The following is a 14,735-nucleotide window of genomic DNA, read 5'->3' as shown; positions in this document are numbered from 1 at the left end:
ATGCGTTCCTTCAGCCCTATAAACATTCATGAATACGAGCGCATGTTTCACAATCAACCCTAATCAGCCTGCATCACCTCCTCCTCCCTTCCTCCTCCTGCGGTCTCCCATCCAGTGCCTCACAGCTATACGTCATACCCACCCTCTCAGCCCTATCGGCCAACTCTCCCAATCCAGCTTGTCCTCCGGCGCTGTACAACATCATAAGCGCGACCCCTACGTCGCTCTGCCGTACGAGAATCTTAAACTGTGCTCCCAGCTATCCGTTCATTTTCAACCAAGGACTCCCTCCCGACATCCACGCGGATGCGTGAAAACCCCAGCGACGTAGCCCCCTCCTTTCCCTTCAACCCCCGACCGTGCATGACCTCCCCATGCACGCGCAGATGTGGCAGTATGCCTAATCCGCGGAGCCGCATCTATAGGCCCAGAACGTAGCTTGGATACGAGGACGAGCTTCCTTCGCGGGCAGGGGGTGTTGTTACCTTGGGGGCTAAGCAGCTACGCATGTGCATATGCTGCCATACGAAGGCGACCACAGTGCGACCTGAGCCGTCCACTTCCAAGGCACGGAGATAATTCGAGTCCGTGAAGGCAGCTGCTCAAGGGTCCAGCTGTTTATGCAGATACAGATTCACATCACGTCCCCGATCTGTCGGGGCCGCACGACAGCGACATGCTGCATACGTAGGGTATGATACGAGGAGGAGAAATTGCTTTGTTTCTATCATGCCCTGCTGTCATATCCGCCTTATTTCCTATTCGGGCATGTATATAGAGTACGGTATCATCCGCAGCTCTCCTGATCCCCTGCGTGGCGTCCCTCAACGTTGAGCCGGGCCGATAAGCATTGCATATAGCAAAGGTATTGTACTGTACAGTACGGTACCTCTTGTCTCGATCCTTCGCATCGCCAGTTTTGGCCCGGCACCTCGTATGCCTGGGTGGAGACACCCCGCCCCCCCAACCGCCCCAACCGCCGTTATTCAGCCTCCTTGTCTCCCTGGAGCACCCCAACCTCCCCCTCAGCCCTACTGTCTGCATCTCCATCCCGGATGCGCAGAATGTCCTCGATCCTGCGCCTCCGCTCCTCGTCCTCGGCGCTCGCGGAGTCGCCAAACACGCCATCCATCTCTTCGAGGGTCTTGCCGTTCGTCTCGCGCACGAAGAAGAATGCCCATATCCCTGATAGCACGCAGAAGATGGCGAAGAAGAGATAGGCGCCCCATTCCGTGTTCTGCACCAGCGGTGGCGTGATGAGTCCGATGATGAAGTTATTACTGCGTGCACGATTAGTGATCTGGCTGGTTTTGGGGGGGATTATCTGATGAGGTGAACTTACAACCAGTTGGAGCAGACGGATAATGCGACTCCTTTTGCTCGCAGCGAGCTGGGGAAGATCTCCGATGGCATGGCCCAGGGTACGGGTCCCCAAGTAGCCCCAAATGCGAGCATGTAGAACAGTAGGAATGCAACTGATGTCCAGCCTGAATTGCGGTGATGCGTCCAGTCTTTGCCAAAGACGCCGACGAGCGCGGCAATGATGATGTGGGAGACTGACATCAGTACGCTTCCCCATACCAGGAGCGGCTTGCGACCGACGCGGTCCATTGTGTAGAGACTGGATGCCACGCCGACGAGCTGGCAGATATTGAGGACACCGGACATGATGAGCTGCATATCGTACTCGAGGCCCATAGTTTTGAACAAAGTCGGGCTGTAATAAACCATTGCGTTGACACCCACGAATTGTTGAAAGAACATGAGGCCCGTACCGACGTGAGTACGCTTGATACACCCGGGTCTGAGGCAGTCGAGCCAGGACACGAGCTCCAACTTGATCCGGTTGAGACGCGTCGGCTCAGCGTGGAGCGTTGGGTGGCGCTCAGCGCTAATTTCTTGGTGGCACATCACCTCGGCCCTGATCTCCGTCCATTCTCTCAGGACGAGGGCATTGTCGGGTGGTAGCTGGCGCAGTTTGGACAGCGAGTCCAATGCCTCTTCGTGGCGCCCCTTAGATATGAGCCAACGCGGGGAGAATGGCAGTGCAAGCACTCCACAGCCCAAGACGACGCCTGGAATGATCTGGAGGAGGAACGGGAGGCGCCATGACCATTCACCGGGTATGAATCTTGTGCCGTAGGTAATCCAAAATGCGACCACAATTCCACCCACGATTGCTAACTCCTCGAGCACGAGTAGGGTTCCTCGAATCTCCGGAGGGCTAATCTCTGAGATGTAGAGCGGCACGACCATGGAAAGCATGCCAATCCCGACTCCACCGATCAGTCTCGCGACGACGAGCATGGCATATCCATTCGAAGCAGTCTGCAGTATGCTTCCGACGAGGAAGATCACAACCGCTACCATGATGGAGTATTTTCTCGATATCTTGTCCGCAATCCATCCCTGGTTCATGGCTCCGATGAGCGCGCCAAGTTCGATCATGGCGGTCAACAGGCCCTTCCAGAACCCGGCTCCTCCTGCGGTATCCGAGACGCGTGGGAACTCCGAGAGGAATTGCTCCATGACGAGGATGACGGACACGACGCCCTGGTCGTAGCCGAAGAGGAGGCCGCCCATGGCGGAGAACGAGGCGCATGCGAGGACATATGGGGATCCGAGGATGCCGGCGAAGCCCGATTTACTGCATGGCTGCTGTCAGGGGTTGGTCGCGGGAAAGAGTCTATGGCAGACTTACACATATTGTTCGCGAGGTACGATCTGTTTTTCAAGCTGGGCTTCGTATTTGGTGGTTTTATCTTGAGTAGGGTATCCATTGGTCGATGGGATATCAACCTCTTCGACGGGCATACCGCTTTGCACCATCGTTGACTAGGCCTTGGGCTCTCGTGATACAGCAAACGACGTCAATCATGGATTCTCTCTCTTCTTATATTTTTTGCTTGTCTTCTTCCGTACAACTAAAACACTCTGGCTTGGCTTGGGAACGAGGTAGTCTGACGGGGAAGGAATAGAATAGGTGTATAAGAGAAGACGAGGAAAGAGCTGTTACTTAGATTGTTATTACCTACCACGACCTTTGGTGTTGGATTGGTTTTGCTTCCCCACACTCTGATTTTCCCACTCTTTACACGTCTTTTGCTCCTCATAGGAGGGCGATCCTAATATGTGGGACTGTCTAGATTTTTTTGGAGGGGGACACACCAAAACGTCACGGGACTGACGTAAGAAAAAGGGGCAAAATAGATCCATCATCGATTTTTGGCTTACTCAGTAGACTTGGCCCATTTGGCTCCATAGGGCATTGAAGAAGTGACACTCATGATAATAAGTAAAGAAAGAAAGCGACTTGCATAATGGACATAAATACAGTATGCTGTACTGCACTGGAGCAAGTCCCATCTTCCCTTTGACGAAGAACGATGAGACAATGTTTTTGTGGACTGGTTCAATTCGCGGCAGATAGAAAATTTATGTCCGGAAGTCATGTGACTTCGTAATAGTTTCGCGATTTCCCAACTGGGGACTACAAGCACTAGCGTGTTTAGACAACGTGACGCAACACAACCCCGCGATACAGCGACTGTGCGAAATATGATACCCAGAGAGTTATAATTATCATGAAATACCTCCCGTGAGGAGGCACCAACTTCAAATATGGCGCAAATGGGCGTCAAGGCGCGTCAAAGACAGGTTTTCAACTCCGTCTTCGAGAAATACACTGTCGCTGTCTCTGAGCCCACTCCCAAGTCGACGCCAAACACCGGATTCACGGCGCCTGGACAGCCATTTGGAGGATTTAGAGGGACGGGGAATCAGCATCTTGTGACCCGTAGTGCGGATTATCAACCTCCATCCGATACCCGGTCGGACTCGTCACGACATGTCCAGGACCAGGTCACTTGGGACAGATCATGGCACGTAGTGACCAGCTGGCTATCATTCCAGGATGAACCCTTCAGTCCTTATGGACAAGAGATTCATAGCGCGGAGAAGGCGTCGCCTCCATTGAAATACGGAACGGCTTTACTGGATGTCTTGACGCCGGAAACCCGCCTGCCATATGCGGCGCATCATGAAGACCTTGTGAAATGGTTGTCCCAAAGTATGCGGTCTCATTTTTTCCGGACGGTGCAGCCATGGCTTGAGAATGCTGTTACTGGGTTTGGCCATGAAGAGCTGCTGCAGCGTACGCTGCAGGTTTTGGTGCAAGCTCAAAGTTTGTACCTGGATAAGGTGACTGAAATAGAGAAGACATTGAGCCACCGGAGCTCCTCCTTACCGGAATCATTTAAAGGCGGATTTCATCGTGACTTCCAGGCTCTGGTGAGGAAATCTGTGCCCGATTCTGTCTGGGAGACCGTTGAGTGGTATGTGAATCGAGAGATCCCTATCGTTCTCGCTGTTCCTCGCGTTGTGGACGGCACCCGGGTATCTCCAGACAAGATGGAACAAGAAGATGCCAGGACGAAGCTTCTGGCGCTTGCACAGGCATTGCATAATGTCGGCTTAGGGGGCGAGAAGTTCCAGATCATGTTCGCCGAGGCCATGAATACTAGCATGTCTACATACGTTTATGGCACTTACCAGCGTGTATGGAAAGATGAGCCATCCCCGCCAACTCTCGCGGAAGTTACAAAACGGAGAAAGTCTCAGCACTTCAGGAGCTCACTCGTTGGCCCCTCATCGCTCTCCACCGAGGAAGAGCCCCTAGTACCGAGAGTGGTGAACCACTCAAAGCCATCCAGATGTGTTACAGATCTCTGTGCCTGGACAGAGAACGAGTACGCTCGACTAGCTGTCGAGATATTGAGTCAATTAGACTCCACCGAAGTCGCATATAGCGACCTGGAAAAGTGGAAAGAAATGGCTATTGGACGCCTCGCAAGCCTCCGAACTTCAGAGTTATTCGACATTGTTGTCCATTGGCCCAATGGCGGCGGAGCAATTGACGACCTCAGAACCGCTATTACTACGCCACAGCGTCGCCTGCAGTTAACTGAGGCCTTTACTGTGGAGCTTAAGGAGCGACTGCTACACCCTGGGAAGTCAACCCTGGAGATTTTGAGAACATATATTGCTATGATATGCTCCTTCCACGCGCTGGACCATTCAAAGGTTCTCCTTGATCGTGTCGCCTACCCGTTACAAGTTTATCTGTGTTCGCGGGAAGACACCGTGAGGATTATCATTACTGGTTTGCTGGCTGATAAGGATGTTGAAAAGGGCAAACCCAGCAGCTCTAATGGAGACAAGCTTGTTGAGCTGGCATATTTGCTTAACAGCGGCGTTGATAGTACACAGGGCCCTGACGATGATATGGATTGGAATGATATGGAATGGGTTCCAGATCCAGTGGATGCTGGCCCTGGATATAAACGCCGAAAGAATGTTGACATTATTGGAACATTGATTGGTGTACTCGGCTCCCAAGATGTCTTCATCAAGGAGTTCCAGAGTATCATCGGGGACAATCTCCTCAAGAACGACGGAGATTTCGACCGAGAGGTAAGTCCATACAAACCTGCGTATCTTCCCATCTAACACCCCCCAGATCAAAGTCCTCGAACTCCTCAAAACCCGCTTCGGCGAATCCAGCCTCCAAAGCTGCGAAGTAATGATAAAAGATATCCAAGACTCTCGACGCCTCAACAGCGCCATCCGGCGCGCCCAAAAACTCGACCCCAGCGCCGAAGAAATCACCACCGCAAGCCTGCACACCCTCCGCACCGCCCAAGACGACATGAGTCCCGAAGGCCTCCTCAAGCCCTCCCTCCACGCCAAAATCCTCTCCCGCCTCTTCTGGCCCCAGCTCCAGGACGAGACTTACAAAGTCCCCGACCCTATCGCACACCTCCAGCAGCGCTACGAGGCGGGTTTCGAGTCTCTCAAGAACGCAAGAAAGCTGGCGTGGTTGCATGCTCTGGGTCACGCGACGGTGGATATCGAACTCGAAGACCGCACTATCACGGAGGTGGTCCACACTTACCAGGCTGCCGTCATCTGGGCCTTCCAGGGCGCGCCGCAGGGTGCTGAACCGGTCTCGAGGAGCTTCGAATACCTCGCTGAGCACCTCCAAATGGACGACGGGCTCCTGCGCTCTGCGCTTGCCTTCTGGGTCGGCAAAATGGTCCTCCACTCTCCCCGCCCCGACGAGTTCGCCGTTCTCGAAACCCTCAACCCCGCGGAGCGACAGCGCTCCGACGCCGCAGCCGCAGCTGCCGCGGCTGGTGGAAGTACGGATGATGGACCTGCGCGGGGGTCACAGGTGGAGGATAAGATGGCTATGTACTGGAAGTTCATCCAGGGGATGCTAAAGAATAGCGCGGCGAAGATGCCATTGGCGCAGATTGGGATGATGCTTAAGATGCTGATTGTAGAGGGGTTCCCGTATAGTAATGAGGAGCTTGCGGAGTACCTTTCTACGAAAGTGGCGGCCGGGGAGCTGGAGTTGGCGGGGGGGAAGTATAGGTTGGTTAAGAAGTAGGGGGCGCGTGCGTGGGTATACCCGGATATATTAATAATGGACCTATGTTATCTACACGCGCCGTTCATTCCTTCCGCCTTTGCCGCCATCCCACCATAGCCGTCGCCCCTTTACTCCTTCCACAACCACCGCTCCTTCCACTTCCACATCCACAACTTCAACCACCGCACCTGCCCTTCCTCATCATTAATATACACAGTCCCATCCCACCCCCCCAACGCATCGCCTCACCTCGCTTCACCTCGTCTCCATGAGCTTTTATTGATATCCCAAATCCTCAAAATCTCAAAAAACTCCTCCTCACAGGCGTCTGTGGGAGTTCTCATATAAGCCAAAAAAATTGCAAAAAATAGAGGATTCTCCTAGAAGGGGGGAAATACCCGCACCCAACCACTGCATACAACTTCTACGTGCAATTGAACTTCGTGGGTCCTCCAGGATGATTGACAGGTACTGAGCGGGCCAAACGAGTGCAGATCGCTGTTATGCTCCTTCAGCCACGCAACCATCCCTATCAATGGGAGGAGACATACAGTGCATTATATTGTTGGTTCTGATCTGGATAGATGATGTAATGTGTGTTTTTTTTTGGGGGGGGGGTTATGCTGGCAGTCACGAAGGGGATCATTCATAGTACGCGCTTGCTCACGTGTACATATACACAATATTAATATTGCTTGCTTTAACATTCTGCATTCAAACCACCAACCAGCTTAGCTTAGCTTAAACACCCGGCCCCTAATGATGCACCGGCATCGACACATCAGCCTTCGTAGCCAACGCATCCTCCTCCTTCCACAAACTCGTCACCGTCTTCTGCTGCGTATAAAAGTTGAGTCCAATCTTTCCATAAAACGTATTCGCGCCACCACCCGCAATACTCTTCTTGTTGCCCGTGAACGAGAAGTTCGACACGCCGATGGGCACGGGGATAGGGACGTTGATGCCGACCTGGCCGCACTCGATGTGCTTCTGGAAGGCCTGTGCGGTGGCGCCGGACTTAGTGAAGATGGCGACGCCGTTGCCGTATTCGTTGGCGTTGATGAGGTCGATGGCGCTGGTGAGGGTGGGGACTTCGAGGGCGATGAGGACGGGGCCGAAGATCTCTTCTGTGTAGCACTTCATGTGGGGCTTGACGCCGGTGATGATGGTTGGGCCGACCCAGTTGCCTGTTTTTCGTTAGATATGTATGTATATTGAGAGAGTGAAGGGGGTTACGAACCGTTAGCGAACTTGGGGTCAGCGGGCTTGTAACCCCTGCCATCGAGGAGGATAGTAGCACCCTCCTCCTCGGCGCTAGCAATCAGACCCTCAATACGCTCCTTGCTGTGCTTGCTGATAACCGGTCCCAGATCAGAGTCCTTCTCGAACCCACCGTTAAGGACAAGCGACTTAGCGAGGTCCGCAAGCTCAGGGAGCCAGTCCTTGCTCTCAGCAACCATGACCAGGGTGCTGAGGGCCATGCATCTCTGTCCCGCAGCACCGAAAGCAGCGCCAACGATGGAGTTAAGAGCATGGTTCTTGTTACAGTCTGGCAGGACGGCAGCGTGGTTCTTCGCGCCGAGGTTAGCCTGGACACGCTTGCCGTTCTCGGAGCCGCGGCTGTAGATGTACTCTCCAGCCTTGTTGCTGCCGACGAAGCTGATGGCCTTGATCTCCGGCGCGTCGAGGATGAAGTCAACGGCCCTGTGCGAGCCGTGAACAATGTTCAGGACACCGTCTGGAAGACCGGCTTCCTTTGCGAGCTCGGCGAGAATCATGGCCGCGCCGGGGTCACGCTCAGATGGCTTGAGGATCAGGCAGTTACCGGTGACCGTGGCGATTGGGATGGACCAAAGTGGAATCATGGCGGGGAAGTTGAACGGGCAGATAGCCGCAACAACACCCAATGGCTCGCGGTAATTCCTCGTCTCCATATCCTTGGCCACCTCCAACACCTCACCAGTAAGCTGGGACGTGATACCACACGCGCTCTCCGCGACCTGCAGACCACGGTGCACATCCCCCCTCGCATCAGAAACCACCTTCCCCTGCTCCAGCGTGATGGACGCAGCCAGACGGTCCCAGTTCTCGCGAATCAGCTGCACGAACTTAAACATGATCTGCTGCCTCGACACGATGCTCGTGGCGCGCCATCCCGGGAACGCGGCCTGCGCGCTCGCCACGGCGGCGCGGAGCTCCTCGTCGGTGTTCTGCGGGACGCGGGTGACGAGGTTGTTGGTGGCGGGGTCGTGGAGGTCGATGAACTCGCTCGTCGTGGAGGCGACGAACTTGTTGTCGATGAAGAAGGGGGTGTCGACGGGGTTCTGGATCTTCTCGTGCGAAGTTGGGTAGGAGGTCGTGGTGGAGGTGAGCTTCACGCCGGCGGAGGAGGCTTGCTGGGAGCGCGAGGTGATGTGGAGAGTGCGGATGGTGGGCTTGGAAGCTTGGATTGGGGTTGTGGTTGAGAGGCCGGCGAGGCGAGGGGTGAGGGAGGGCCTGGCGCGGGAGGCGAGCGCGGGGACGCTGCGGGCGATGGAGCGACGCATTGTGAGTTACCGGGATAGGTAGGTGAGAGGTAAAAGATGAAGCTGAAGCTGAAGATGAAGAGAGGGAGAGAAAGACGTGAGAAGGGGAAGGAGCAGAGGAGGAGGGGAGAAAGAGACTATACGAGTAGCAGGGAGCGGGATAGAGCTTTATTCGCCCAGAAACAAAGTCCACAATACTAAAGACAAGTGGCTGGCCACAGTTTACCGTTACCTGCAAGCTATTTCTTTCGCCGAAGCCGCGGAGGTACCGCAAATAACTTCCTAAACGGGGTAACGATGTCAGTTAGACGGGGTGAATGGCTGGGTGCTTTGTATGGCTTGTATGGTTATTGTATGGTGATTGTTGGGGAAACACGTCCTTTGCGGGGTAATGGAGTGTAATGGACAGGGTGGAGATGGACTCTTTACCGACGGATAACCACGGTAATCGATGAATTATGGGGCGAATTGGGGATTTGGTGGGATTGGAGTCATGTGATTGGTTGGAGATGGATGCGACGGTAGGCGGCTGTGTCAGTGCTGGGCGGTTGTCCAGGCGAAATCCCCGAAACTGAGCGAGATCGTCTCCAAATCTCCAAATACCGTGACGGGGATTGAGTGGTGGGCGCGAATTCGCGCCCATCACTCAATGTCGTTTCCCATCCGTCGCCACACCTTTCTCGCTATGGCTCCGAGCTCGCGAGTGGAGAAAGTTAGATCCCCCTCTGCTGTTCCTAGCTGCTGTGGTCGCTCGAATATCTCCTCGAAAGACAGTCGCAGCATCCCATCAGTGACAGGTCTCCCTTCCTGCAACGTAACCTGGATTTGCTGATCCACCACTGCCCGCAGTGGATGGTTAGCTCTAGTGTCTCCGTGTTCTCGGCCCCTCTTCCAGACTGTAAATACGATCTCTGGTTGCCGCCGGGAGATCTTTATCGTTATCACCTGCGTAACGTGAGATTCCTCGTGTTCTAGCCATATTTTGGCATCACGGCCTAAGGCCCGACCACTCTCTGATGCACCGGCCTCTAATATGAAGGTCGAGTTGGTAGGAGGGAGAGCTGTATCTGGGCCCCACGAAGCATCAGGCTCTTTGCTTATGTTGCTCATTGACCTCGTCGCCCCCCCTGTTGACATAATATCATCACGGCATCCCATTGCGTCGATCTTGATGATAAAGCTGTTGCTAAACTCCCTCGCGGCGATTTCATGTGGGAGTCCTAACATTGTTAGGAGAAGGATCTCAGTATTGTGGTAGTATAAGGCTTTGTGTGCTCCTGGTACCAGAGTGGATTTGTCGTTGTCGGGGTTAAACCATTTATTTGGGTATCCTGTGACTAGAACAGTGTGGTCTCCAACAGGGTCGCGGGCGTTCGCATTGAGAAAGAACGATTGCACGGTCTTAGTGAAGTCTTTGGGGTTTGTGAAGTCGATCGTGGCTTCCACATCTGACACCCCTTCGAGGTCCACGTCTGGTTCAGCACGCATAGCCATCTTGTATTTATGTTAATGTTACAATAATCTTTTAAATGTCAACTAGGGAGTGTAACATTTAAGTCGTGTAGTTAATGTTTATTGTTAACTCTAAGTTATTAAAGTTGTTGATATTAGAAGAAGAGTAAAGATGTTTACTTAAGCACTAGTAATTTTGCTCGTCGAATGATGTATTAAGCACGTGGCTATTATAGGCTACTGGTGTGATTTCTAAGCGCGAACCAAACCTGTAGAATTCTATAGGGCTACGGCCTTTACTTATGCCATGGCCCCGAAGGCTATTCTACAAGGAAACACTACAGTATAATACATCATAGGTTTTAGAATGATGATGCCTGATTCTGCCTAATTCACAGGGCTAGAATCACATCCCTCCTAATTATTAAACTTATTTCTATATTTAAGTAAGCTGTTAAACTTACTTCTACCTATAATTACAGTATATAAATGTAATGCCAACTCCTTATGTGCCATAAACGCCTTTTGTGTATAAGTAGTTCCCTCTCAAAGAACCCTTTCCCAGTTTTCAACGTAGCCGCTTTAAACCAGCTGCGCTGCCAGTGCACTCTCCATAGCTGGCTGTGGTATATCAATTGACACCGCTGGGCTCTGAACAGCCGGCTTCGAGGTCCCCACAGCTGGCTTTGAGTTCTCGACGCCACGAGTAGACAGCGGCTTCCGCTTCTCCTTCTTCCCCGACTGACCACCCGCAGCATCAGCCGTGCTATTCTGCTTCTTCTTCCCCTGCTTCACCGGAACCACATCCAACCCCAGCGCATGATCCACCTCCTTAGCCCGCTCAACCAGCTCCGGAAACCCAAGCAGCTCACAGATCCCCGTATAACTCTTACTCCCCGTAACACCACGATACACCGGGTCCTTCCCCGGAACCAGGTGCCCAAGGAGGTACTTCGTATTCCCCCACCGATTCTCCACCTCCATACTCGTCCTCAGATACAACTCCACCACCTCCCTCCACGGCGCTAACCCCCCATCCTCCTTCCTCCTAAAACAACTCGGATTCGTCTCCGCCGCCGTCGCAATCATCGCCCCCTCAACCCCAAACGTATTAACCAGCTCCTGCGCATCCTCCGGACACGTCACATCCCCATTCGCCAGACACGCCACCCCCATCTCCCGACAAATATCCGCTATCATCGTCAACTGCTCCCTAATCGCCTTCTCCCGCGGCCTCATCGGCGTCGTCCGACAATGAATCGTCAGCCCCGTAATCCCCGTCGCGCAGAGCCTGCGCACCAGCGTCTCGGTCTCCTCCCGCGTCTCCAGCAGGCGAATCTTAACACTAATCCCTATCTCGAACTCCGAGGCGATATTAGCCACCAGCGCTTCTAGGATCGCACATAATTTATCAGGCGTGCGCAGCAGCGCTGCGCCCATGCCGCCGCTCGTGCTAAACGGCTTCGGACACCCGGCATTGACGTCGATGCCCGCGACGTCGCCGGCGATCAGTTTCGCAGCCTCGACCGCGCGCTCGGGGTCCGAGGTGCCCATTTGGAAGATGAGTTTCTTGCCCTCGCGCGCGGGGTGGAGGCGGAAGATGACGCTCTCCTTTTGATCCTTGCGGGGCCCATGAGAGCCGTTGCTGGAGAGGCGCGTGAAGTCGACGGTAGAGAGGGCGGAGTTGAAGGTGCGCGTAGTGCCGATTATGGAGCGGTCGACGGTTTCGGGGCCCCAGACGAGGTCGGCGCCGTAGTGAAGGGCGAGGAGGCGCGAGGGCAGCTCGCCGGAGCGGACCATGGGGGCGAGGACGAGTTTGCAGCGGTAGTCGACCCCGTTGCGGGGGATGGGGACCCTTTTGGGAGAGTTCGTCATGATGGAGGTTGCGAGGCGTAACATAACATAGCAAGGGAAGAGGGTGGATGTGAAGTGAGAAAGGAGAAAGCCAAGAAGTCCATAGGGAGTGTATCGCCGCCACAATTTTGAATCGTTATCGGTAGGAGCGGGGCGGAGGGCGGAGAGGAGCGGAAGGTTAAGGAAATATTTCCCGCTCCGCCTGTGAGTGCCATGAACTTCCGCTGACAACTCCGCTAATATCACGTGATTTATCGTAACTTTCCTCCACCCTCTTTTCCCCTCTAGGGCTCAAATCTACCCGCAAAATACCAAGGATTCCGCCATCGCACGTGCATTCTTAGCCCCTCCAACCCAAAATCCCACCGTCTCCGCCGCAGCGGAAACTTGTTTTGGCCTATGGCGGAAATTCTTGGCACCGAAGTTCGGCATAGAAGACATATTTTGCAGTGCCTCGGGTGCCGCTTGGACGGCCGACCCAGAGCTAATATTTCCCCTTTTCCTTCCGCTTCACCCCATATAGAAGGCCTAGATCCCCTAATTCTTACTCCTATATATCCCGATATTTTATAAATCTATTGTCTATTAAGCTTGTTACGCTTGCTACGCCTGTTTAGACGCATGTCATCACTACGAGCCATTCGCCCTACGCTCCCCAAAAGCAGCCCGAGACTATATCCGCTACCCCGGTCGCGGACACCCTTCCACTCTATTCTCCCTGTGATTGCTGTACAGCTGCAGTCTCCCGCTGTAGCTGGAGTAAGACTGGCGAGCCTAAGCCCCACCACCGCTGCCCGCCCCTCCTCGACTTTCTCCCGCACCACAACACAATCGTCTCACAACACCACAATTAAACCGTCACAGTCACGGACAGCACAGATCGCCCGTCACTTCTCGGGTTCGCATTCTTTAAATTCTCCATCTCCCTCCAGCCTGCCTGCTGGAAACGATTCTACAAAAATGGCTCCTCAATATACCGTTCGCAAGATTGGTGCTGCCAACACCCTCGAGCACCGCGTTTACATCGAGAAGGATGGCGTGCCCGTCTCCCCCTTCCACGATATCCCTCTCTACGCCAACGAGCAGCAGACCATCCTGAACATGGTCGTTGAGATCCCAAGATGGACCAATGGCAAGCTTGAGGTATGACTTATATCCCTTACGCTTTCTACGATTTATAAACCTCATTTTCACTACCCCGCACCACACCGCCTTCGCATCCAAAACCATGCTGACAACACCCCTCTAGATCTCCAAGGAGGAGACCCTCAACCCCATCAAGCAGGATATCAAAAAGGGCAAGCTCCGCTTCGTCCGCAACTGCTTCCCCCACAAGGGCTACCTCTGGAACTACGGCGCCTTCCCCCAGGTATGACCCCTCCCCCCCTCGTACGACGGGACAAGAGACAACACACACACTTACACACCCCCACCAGACCTGGGAAGACCCCAACGTCATCCACCCCGAGACCAAGGCCAAGGGCGACAACGACCCTCTCGACGTGTGCGAGATCGGCGAGCTCGTCGGCTACCCCGGCCAGGTCAAGCAGGTCAAGGTTCTCGGCGTCATGGCGCTCCTCGACGAGGAGGAGACCGACTGGAAGGTCATCGTCATCGATGTCAACGACCCGCTGGCACCTAAGCTTAACGACGTCGAGGATGTCGAGCGCCACCTTCCTGGCCTCCTGAGGGCTACGAATGAGTGGTTCCGCATCTACAAGATCCCAGACGGAAAGCCTGAGAACCAGTTCGCTTTCACTGGCGAGTGCAAGAACAAGAAGTGCGCACCCCGTGGAATTCCTTAATATGAGAAGAGCGCGCGCTAACAATATCCCAGGTACGCCACTGACGTTGTCCGTGAGTGCGCTGAGGCGTGGGAGAAGCTCATCACCGGCAAGACCCAGCCCGGCGATGTTTCTCTGTAAGTCTTACCCCATTCCCCTTCCGCAATGCTAGACGCAGCAGCTAACAAACACCCCACAGCACCAACGTTGCCGTCAAGAACTCCCCCAGCCGCATCTCCCCCGAGCAGCTGCCGCACATCCCCCAGAACCAGGAGCTCGCCCCAGCCCCAATTGACCCAAGCATCGACAAGTGGTTCTTCATCTCCGGCGCTGCTAACTAAGCGCGCCCTGGTTGGGGATGGTATGGTGGTAGACCGGAGCAATAGATTTCTTTGTGGAAAGTCACGCCTGCAGCTGGTGTCGTAGATTTAGCTGAATCTAAAAACGATGATGTTGAGTCTTGTCATTGTGTCTTGTGTTGATTCCTCAATAATGCGTGTAATTTGCAGAAAACACACAGCAGGGTACACACCCAGCATGCAATATAAAGGCAAAAGCCATCGCTCGATTCCCCGTCGTGACTGCCACACCAAACTCCCAAAACAGCCCAAACATCCCACTATCATACACCCTTCTACGCCATAGTCCCCAACCGTCTGGTAACACCCCCCCTCGCCCTCGCCCCCC

The 14,735-nt window shown here is 54.1% G+C and overlaps 7 protein-coding genes across 7 annotated transcripts in view; 2 read left to right on the top strand and 5 right to left on the bottom strand.

Annotated features, from left to right (window-relative positions):
* Window positions 1–938: 938 nt before the first annotated feature.
* On the bottom strand, window positions 939–3,367 carry VE01_08137 (uncharacterized protein). The gene is made up of 3 exons (XM_018277565.2): window positions 2,702–3,367; window positions 1,343–2,647; window positions 939–1,280 (listed from the first exon to the last, which is right to left on the bottom strand). Exons 1-3 carry the CDS (start codon window positions 2,827–2,829, stop codon window positions 983–985), a joined length of 1,731 nt encoding a protein of 576 aa, XP_018127473.1. The 5' UTR covers window positions 2,830–3,367; the 3' UTR covers window positions 939–982.
* A 154-nt stretch (window positions 3,368–3,521) lies between these two features.
* On the top strand, window positions 3,522–6,651 carry VE01_08136 (uncharacterized protein). The gene is made up of 2 exons (XM_018277564.2): window positions 3,522–5,472; window positions 5,519–6,651. Exons 1-2 carry the CDS (start codon window positions 3,622–3,624, stop codon window positions 6,449–6,451), a joined length of 2,784 nt encoding a protein of 927 aa, XP_018127495.1. The 5' UTR covers window positions 3,522–3,621; the 3' UTR covers window positions 6,452–6,651.
* Window positions 6,652–7,097: 446 nt separating this feature from the next.
* VE01_08135 (uncharacterized protein) lies at window positions 7,098–8,979 on the bottom strand (the record flags this gene model as incomplete). Its single annotated transcript, XM_018277563.2, has 2 exons — window positions 7,098–7,620; window positions 7,674–8,979. The coding sequence occupies 2 exons, from the start codon at window positions 8,977–8,979 to the stop codon at window positions 7,190–7,192; spliced, it is 1,737 nt and encodes a 578-aa protein (XP_018127471.1). The 3' UTR covers window positions 7,098–7,189.
* VE01_08134 (uncharacterized protein) lies at window positions 8,620–10,572 on the bottom strand. The gene has a single exon (XM_018277562.2). It carries the CDS (start codon window positions 10,450–10,452, stop codon window positions 9,601–9,603), a length of 852 nt encoding a protein of 283 aa, XP_018127472.1. The 5' UTR covers window positions 10,453–10,572; the 3' UTR covers window positions 8,620–9,600.
* Window positions 10,573–10,809: 237 nt separating this feature from the next.
* VE01_08133 (uncharacterized protein) lies at window positions 10,810–12,611 on the bottom strand. The gene has a single exon (XM_018277561.2). It carries the CDS (start codon window positions 12,307–12,309, stop codon window positions 10,993–10,995), a length of 1,317 nt encoding a protein of 438 aa, XP_018127469.2. The 5' UTR covers window positions 12,310–12,611; the 3' UTR covers window positions 10,810–10,992.
* Window positions 12,596–14,506, top strand: IPP1 (Inorganic pyrophosphatase). The gene is made up of 5 exons (XM_018277560.2): window positions 12,596–13,407; window positions 13,514–13,633; window positions 13,701–14,044; window positions 14,102–14,185; window positions 14,248–14,506. The coding sequence occupies exons 1-5, from the start codon at window positions 12,886–12,888 to the stop codon at window positions 14,387–14,389; spliced, it is 1,212 nt and encodes a 403-aa protein (XP_018127470.2). The 5' UTR covers window positions 12,596–12,885; the 3' UTR covers window positions 14,390–14,506.
* A 164-nt stretch (window positions 14,507–14,670) lies between these two features.
* The window catches only part of VE01_08131 (uncharacterized protein), a gene marked incomplete at its 3' end in the record, with an annotated part of 1,038 nt that continues 973 nt past the window's right edge, over window positions 14,671–14,735 (bottom strand). Inside the window, exon 3 of the mRNA XM_018277559.2 lies at window positions 14,671–14,682. Coding sequence (XP_018127508.1) covers window positions 14,671–14,682 — 12 coding nt within the window. The remainder of the gene's footprint in view (window positions 14,683–14,735) is intronic.

Source organism: Pseudogymnoascus verrucosus (genome assembly GCF_001662655.1).
Source record: "Pseudogymnoascus verrucosus strain UAMH 10579 unplaced genomic scaffold scaffold_45, whole genome shotgun sequence".
Lineage (NCBI taxonomy): Eukaryota > Fungi > Ascomycota > Leotiomycetes > Thelebolales > Thelebolaceae > Pseudogymnoascus > Pseudogymnoascus verrucosus.
This window is presented reverse-complemented; position numbering and strand designations above follow the sequence as displayed.